We start from the raw sequence: 7,710 nt of genomic DNA, 5'->3' as shown, positions 1-7,710 counted from the left end.
TCCAGTTCAGAGCAGGGAACAATGTTTGGACAGAATTCAACAGTCTCACTTTCTGGATAGACTCTCTAGGAATGAGGAGGGACTTGAATTCCCTCCATATGTCATTTCCTTTCCTCTAATGGCTAGAAAAAATAAGGCTGGTGCAGTCCATATAACTTACAATAGAATGTACTTTTTTTTTTAAAAGGCACTCATATTCCATTCCCTAAAAACAGTCTAGCAAAATTTGACCTGACTTAGGCGGGATGGTTTTTCTCCCACTTTGGTTTCTATATTTACTATCTTCCTCTCATCCTATCTTTATTAAATATATCAGAACCTGAGGACTGAGACCGGAATTGGGGACGGGCCAAAGAAAAGTATCTAGGAGAGGGGAGGCATCAGGTGTGCAAAATATGAATTTAAACAGACTGAGAAAACAGCAGAAGCAGCTGGGGGCAGGAAGGCCTCAGGTATCTGGTAAGTGTCTGGTAAAAACAGCTTTCATAGCAAATACATCATAGAAATTAGAGTTAAGAAAGACATAGTAGTTCATCCAGTCTATCCCCATGAGCCAAGACAGATTGTTCCCTACAGTACTTCCTCCAGTGCTTTTGTCCAGTCTAGTTTAAAAATCTTTTATCTATGGTATAACCAATATCCTATACTTCAAATAAGTTTAGGAGACCGAGCTTTTGTCTGTCATATAGTACTGTGGATTAGCACCTGTCAAGGCTGCTTCCCCACTCTGAACTTTAGGGTACAAATGTGGGGGCCTGCATGAAAGCTTCTAAGCTTAACTACCAGCTTAGATCTCGTCCGCTGCCACCATTCCCAAAGCTAGTTCCCTTCCCTGGGAAGCCTTGAGAAACTCTTCACCAATTCCCTGGCGAATACAGATCCAAACCCCTTGGATCTTAAAACAAGGAGAAATTAACCATTCCCCCTCCTTCCTCCCACCCACTCCTGGTGGATCAAGATCCAAACCCCCTTGGATCTAAAAACAAGGAAAAATCAATCAGGTTCTTAAAAAGAAGGCTTTTAATTAAAGAAAAAAGGTAAAAATCATCTCTGTAAAATCAGTATGGAAAATAACTTTACAGGGTAATCAAACTTAAAGAGCTCAGAGGACCCCCCTCTAGCCTCAGGTTCAAAGTACAGCAAACAGAGATAAACACTCTAGTAAAAGGTACATTTACAAGTTGAGAAAACAAAGTAAAACTAACACGCCTTGCCTGACTGTTTACTTACAACTTTGAAATAGGAGAGACTTGTTTAGAAAGATGTGGAGAACAAAGAGCACAAACAAAAACCTTCCCCTCCCCCAAGATTTGAAAGTATCTTGTCCCCTTATTGGTCCTTTGGGTCAGATGCCAGCCAGGTTACATGAGCTTCTTAACCCTTTACAGGTAAAAGGATTTTGGAGTCTCTGGCCAGGAGGGATTTTATAATACTGTACACAGGAGAGCTGTTACCCTTCCCTTTATAGTTATGACACGCCCCCCAAATCACAGATAGTGTTGGACAGCCGTGCATTTCTTCCTGGAGCTCTAAGAGAAAACAGAGTTAATAAGACACATGCACCTTTAGACATACTAGTGATTATATAAAAACTAACAATATGTTCCACATTCCAAGAACAATTTTTAACCAGTTGATTCTGGGAAACTTTCCCGGGAGAGTGCATCAGCAACTTTGTTAGAAGCCCCTGAAATGTGTTGTATTTCAAAATCAAAATCTTGGAGAGCTAAACTCCACCGAAGAAGTTTTTTGTTATTCCCTTTGGCGGTATGAAGCCACTGTAGCGCAGCATGGTCGGTTTGTAGTTGAAAACGCCGTCCCCAAACATATGGGCGTAGCTTTTCCAGCGCGTACAAAATGGCGTAGCATTCCTTTTCGCTGACTGACCAGTGGCTTTCCCTCTCAGACAGTTTCTTGCTGAGAAACACAACAGGATGGAATTCTTGATCCAGTCCTTCCTGCATTAAAACTGCTCCTACGTCCCGCTCGGACGCATCTGTGGTTACTAGGAACGGTTTGTCAAGGTCTGGGGCCCTTAACACAGGGTCAGACATGAGTGTCGCCTTAAGCTGGTGAAAGGCCTTTTGACACTCATCAGTCCAATGAACTGCATTTGGCTGTTTCTTTCTGGTTAGGTCTGTCAGCGGGGCGGCGATTTGGCTGTAGTGTGGTACAAATCGCCTATAATATCCGGCCAAGCCTAAGAAGGATTGGACCTGTTTCTTTGACTTTGGAACCGGCCACTTTTGGATAGCATCCAGTTTGGCCTGTAGGGGATTTATAGTTCCTTGACCCACCTGGTGCCCCAGGTAAGTCACTCTGTTTTGGCCTATTTGACACTTTTTAGCCTTAACAGTTAGTCCTGCCTGTCAAATGCGCTCGAAGACTTTTTCCAGGTGCTCCAGGTGTTCTGTCCATGAATCAGAAAAAATGGCCACATCATCAAGGTAGGCAACTGCAGATTCTCCCAATCCCACTAGGAGACCATCTACAAGTCTTTGGAAGGTGGCGGGTGCATTTCGCAACCTGAAAGGGAGTACATTGAATTCATACACCCCTGCCTGGGTGACGAAGGCTGACCTTTCCTTAGCGGGTTCATCTAGTGGTACTTGCCAGTACCCTTTGGTTAAGTCTAAAGTAGAGATGAATTGGGCATGTCCCAATTTCTCCAATAGCTCATCTGTGCGTGGCATTGGATAGTTGTCAGGACGAGTTACAGCATTTAGCTTACGGTAGTCCACGCAAAAGTGTATTTCCCCATCTGGTTTGGGAACTAGAACCACTGGAGATGCCCATGCACTACTAGAGGGGCAGATTATACCCATCTGTAGCATGTCCTGGATTTGCCTTTGTATAGCAGTTTGGGCATGAGGTGACTCCCGGTAGGATGGGGTTCTAATTGGGTGAGCATTACCTGTGTCAATGGAGTGGTATGCCCGTTCGGTCCGTCCAGGAGTGGCTGAGAAAATTGGTGCAAAGCTTGTGCACAGCTCCTTGATCTGCTGCCGCTGCAGACATCCAAGGGTCGCGGAGAGGTTCACCTCTTCCACACCACCATCCCTTTTTCCTTTGTAGTAGACACCTTCAGGTCACTCCGCGTCATCTGTTTCCTGGGCTGTAAACTGGCAAACGTTTAATTCTCTGGAATAAAAGGGCTTAAAAGAATTAACATGGTATACCTTAGGCTTTATGTTGGAGGTGGGGGAGGCTATGAGATAGTTAACAGCTCCTAGGCGCTCCTGGACCGTGAATGGTCCTTCCCACGACGCTTCCATTTTATGGGCCTGGAGTGCCTTTAAGACCATGACTTTGTCTCCTACTTTGAAGGACCATTCTCTGGAATGTTTATCATACCAGGCCTTTTGCTCTTCCTGAGCATCCTTTAGGTTTTCTTTAGCAAGGGCTAAAGAGTGTCAGAGGGTGCTTTGTAGGTTGCTTACAAAGTCTAGAATGTTAGTTCCTGGAAAAGGCGTAAACCCCTCCCATTGCTGCTTCACCAACTGTAATGGCCCCTTAACCTCACGGCCATACACAAGTTCAAATGGTGAAAACCCTAAACTGGGATGTGGTACAGCCCTGTAGGCAAAAAGCAACTGCTGCAACACTAGGTCCCAATCATTGGAGTGTTCATTTACGAATTTATGTATCATGGCCCCCAAAGTTCCATTAAACCTCTCCACCAGGCCATTGGTTTGATGGTGGTAAGGGGTGGCAACCAAGTGATTCACCCCATGAGCTTCCCACAGGTTTTTCCATGGTCCCTGCCAGGAAATTAGTTCCCGAATCAGTAAGGATGTCGGAGGGCCAACCTACCCTGGCAAAAATGTCTGCTAATGCCTGGCACACACTTTTAGCCGTGGTGTTGCTTAAGGGTACTGCTTCCGGCCATCGGGTAGCAAAATCCATGAAAGTCAGTATGTACTGCTTTCCTCTGGGTGTCTTCTTTGGGAAAGGACCCAGAATATCCACAGCTACTTGCTGAAATGGGACTTCAATTATGGGTAGTGGCTGGAGAGGGGCTTTAACCTGGTCTTGGGGCTTTCCCACTCGTTGGCACACCTCACAAGACCGGACATAATTAGCCATGTCCTTGCCCATTCCCTCCCAGTGGAAGGACTTCCCCAACCGGTCTTGGTTCTGTTCACCCGAGAATGGCCACTGGGATGATCATGGGCTAAGCTCAAGAGCTTTACCTGATACTTAGTGGGAACTACCAACTGTCTTTGAGGATGCCAGTCTTCCTGGTGTCCACCAGAAAGAGTCTCCTTGTATAAAAGTCCTTGTTCTACAACAAACCGGGATTGGTTAGAAGAGCTGAGAGGCGGTGGGGTGCTCCGTGCCGCTGCCCAAGCTTTCTGAAGGCTGTCATCTGCTTCCTGCTCGGCCTGGAACTGTTCCCTTGATGCTGGAGACATCAGTTCCTCCTTGGACTGTGGACTGGGGCTTGGTCCCTCTGGAAGCGATGCAGGTGCTGGGGCTGTTTCCATTGACTGTGAACCGCTGTCCGCTGGTGCACTATGTGGTATTTCAGGCTCTGGCTGAGCCTCTTGGGTAGGGTTATCTGCTGCGTCTGCCAGGTCAGGCTCACTGGTGCCCTCTGGCGTTGGAGTGGAAGACGGGTTTGCAAGCGCTGGACTCAGTGCTGGCAATGGGTCTGTTGCTGGTCGCCTTGCCAGTTCCAGTTCTGGGACTGGCTTTGGCTGGGTCTCTGGGATTGGATCCACTACGGCTGTTGCAGTCGTTGGCAGGGGATTCGGTTCCACCACCTTTGTTTGGGTCTCTGGTAACACAGACAGGGCCCTGGTGGACGGCTCAGGAACAGGGATGGGGGTGCAAGCTTGCTTAGTCTGGCTGCAGGTGACTATTCCCACCCTCTTGGCTAGCTTCACATGGTTGGCCAAGTCTTCCCCCAGCAGCATGGGGATGGGATAATTGTCATAGACTGCAAAAGTCCACATTCCTGACCAGTCCTTGTACTGGACATGCAACTTGGCTGTAGGCAAGGTTACAGACTGTGACACGAAGGGTTGAATTGTCACTGGAGCCTCCGGGTTGATGAGTTTGGGGTCCACTAGGGATTGGTGGATAGTTGACACTTGTGCCCCAGTGTCCCTCCAAGCGATAACCTTCTTTCCGCCCACTCTCAAGGTTTCCCTTTGCTCCGAAGGTATGAGAGAGGCATCTGGGCCTGGGAATCTTTGGTGTAATTGGGGTGTAATGAACTGTAATCGGTTGGGGTTCTTGGGGCAGTGAGCCTTTATATGTCCCAGTTCATTACATTTAAAACATCGCCCTGCTAAGGTATCATGGGGGCGATGTTGGTTGGTGGAGACTGGTGTGGTGGGGTGAGAAGGCATCTGGGGTTTCCCTTGGGATGTGGGTGGGGCCTTGGGTTGTCCCCGGTGGTAAGGTTTGGTTTCGGGTTGCCCCTTCTGATATTCGCTCCAACTGGTACTATTTTTTTCTTTTCTGCCACCTCCACCCATTTGGCTCCAATCTCCCCCGCCTCGGTTACAGTTTTGGGCTTCCCATCTAGGATGTACCTTTCTATTTCCTCAGGAACACCCTCTAAAAACTGCTCCATTTGCATTAGGAAGGGCAACTCTTCCGTAGATTTAACATTTGCTCCTGATATCCAGCCATCCCAATTTTTCCCAATGTGGTAGGCATGTCGGGTAAATGACACATCGGGTTTCCACCTTAGGGCTCTGAACCGCCGACGGGCATGCTCAGGTGTTAGCCCCATTCTGATTCTGGCCTTGTTTTTAAAAAGTTCATAACTGTTCATGTGTTCCTTAGGCATTTCAGCCACCACTTCTGCTAAGGGTCCACTGAGCTGCGGCCTCAGCTCTACCATGTACTGGTCTGCAGTGATGCTGTATCCAAGGCAGGCCCTTTCAAAATGTTCTAAGAAGGCCTCAGTATCATCGCCTGCCTTGTAGGTGGGGAATTTTCTGGGATGGGAAGGGGTACCTGGAGAGGGGTTGCTAGGATTGGCTGATGTATCCGGCCTAGCCCTTGCTACTTCCAGCTCATGCTTCCTCTCTTTTTCTCTCTCCTCCATCTCTTTTTCTTTCAGCTCCATAGCTCTCTTGTGGGCCTCCTCTTTGGCTTTCTCTTCTCTTTCTCTCTGCTCCATAGCTCTCTCATCAGCTTCTTTCTTGAGTTTTTTTAATTGAAGCAGTCTCTGATGTTTTCTTTCATTTTCTTCTGCTTCTAGTTTGACCAGTTCTATTTTGTTAGCTTCTTCTTTGGTAGTCATTTTCCTGTTTTCTTGTGCTGGGCCACACCCCTCTGCAGTTGACTGAAACTGGGATGCACTCAGCTCAGGCTGCTGCTGAGGTAACAGAGACTTTCTAACTAGCTATTTCCGAGGAGGTAGAAAGAAAAAAAAAACAGTTCAGCTTGTAAGTTCCTTTTACCAACTGTTTGCTCATTGATTGAACCCTTCTCTTAACAAAGGCCCTTGCTAAAAAAAACTTAACACCTCTGCCTTCAGGCAAGGAGAGATAAGATATGCATCTACCTTCAGCTCTGCTTTCCAAGCAGCTAGAAGGAAAAAAAAAAATCTTACTGGCTTTTGGGTTTAAAATGAATCCCACCGCTCTGCCACCATGTCAAGGCTGCTTCCCCACTCTGAACTTTAGGGTACAAATGTGGGGGCCTGCATGAAAACTTCTAAGCTTAACTACCAGCTTAGATCTGGTCCGCTGCCACCATTCCCAAATGAATTCCCTTCCCTGGGAAGCCTTGAGAAACTCTTCACCAATTCCCTAGTGAATACAGATCCAAACCCCTTGGATCTTAAAACAAGGAGAAATTAACCATCCCCCCTCCTTCCTTCCACCCACTCCTGGTGGATCAAGATCCAAACCCCCTTGGATCTAAAAACAAGGAAAAATCAATCAGGTTCTTAAAAAGAAGGCTTTTAATTAAAGAAAAAAGGTAAAAATCATCTCTGTAAAATCAGTATGGAAAATAACTTTACAGGGTAATCAAACTTAAAGAGCTCAGAAGACACCCCTCTAGCCTCAGGTTCAAAGTACAGCAAACAGAGATAAACACTCTAATAAAAGGTACATTTACAAGTTGAGAAAACAAAGTAAAACTAACACGCCTTTCCTGGCTGTTTACTTACAACTTTGAAATAGGAGAGACTTGTTTAGAAAAATGTGGAGAACAAAGAGCACAAACAAAAACCTTCCCCTCCCCCAAGATTTGAAAGTATCTTGTCCCCTTATTGGTCCTTTGGGTCAGGTGTCAGCCAGGTTACATGAGCTTCTTAACCCTTTACAGGTAAAAGGATTTTGGAGTCTCTGGCCAGGAGGGATTTTATAATACTGTACACAGGAGAGCTGTTACCCTTCCCTTTATAGTTATGACAGCACCTATAAGCATAAGTGCAGTATTCCATGGTAACCGACGCACGGATACATTTTAACCTCAGGAATAAACATTACACAAACATCCTAACTAAACAACAAGTCTACTTCCTCCCAGGTAAGTATACTCTGTATACTTACAGAATATGGGTTAAACTCAAAGAAGGTCATAATATCTTTCTAGAAATGTATTCTAAATACTTATTATTTTTTTAGCAACCAAAATTATGCTAGGCACTTTACGACAAACGGGAGCAACAAGGCACTTGTTCAAAGAGCATGTCATCTGAGGCCTAGATCCTACAATTGGATCCTGAGGAGTGAGAGG

General features: G+C 46.1%; 1 protein-coding gene across 1 annotated transcript; it reads right to left on the bottom strand.

Moving 5' to 3' along the window:
* Positions 1-1,036: 1,036 nt before the first annotated feature.
* On the bottom strand, positions 1,037-5,452 carry LOC128832107 (uncharacterized). The gene is made up of 2 exons (XM_054019168.1): positions 2,915-5,452; positions 1,037-2,526 (listed from the first exon to the last, which is right to left on the bottom strand). The coding sequence occupies exon 1, from the start codon at positions 5,355-5,357 to the stop codon at positions 3,996-3,998; it is 1,362 nt and encodes a 453-aa protein (XP_053875143.1). The 5' UTR covers positions 5,358-5,452; the 3' UTR covers positions 1,037-2,526; positions 2,915-3,995.
* Positions 5,453-7,710: the final 2,258 nt, after the last annotated feature.

This window comes from Malaclemys terrapin, chromosome 2 (assembly GCF_027887155.1).
Source record: "Malaclemys terrapin pileata isolate rMalTer1 chromosome 2, rMalTer1.hap1, whole genome shotgun sequence".
In the NCBI taxonomy this organism is placed as follows: domain Eukaryota; kingdom Metazoa; phylum Chordata; order Testudines; family Emydidae; genus Malaclemys; species Malaclemys terrapin.
Note: the sequence above shows the minus strand (reverse complement) of the source record. Positions and strands in the feature narration are given on the sequence as shown.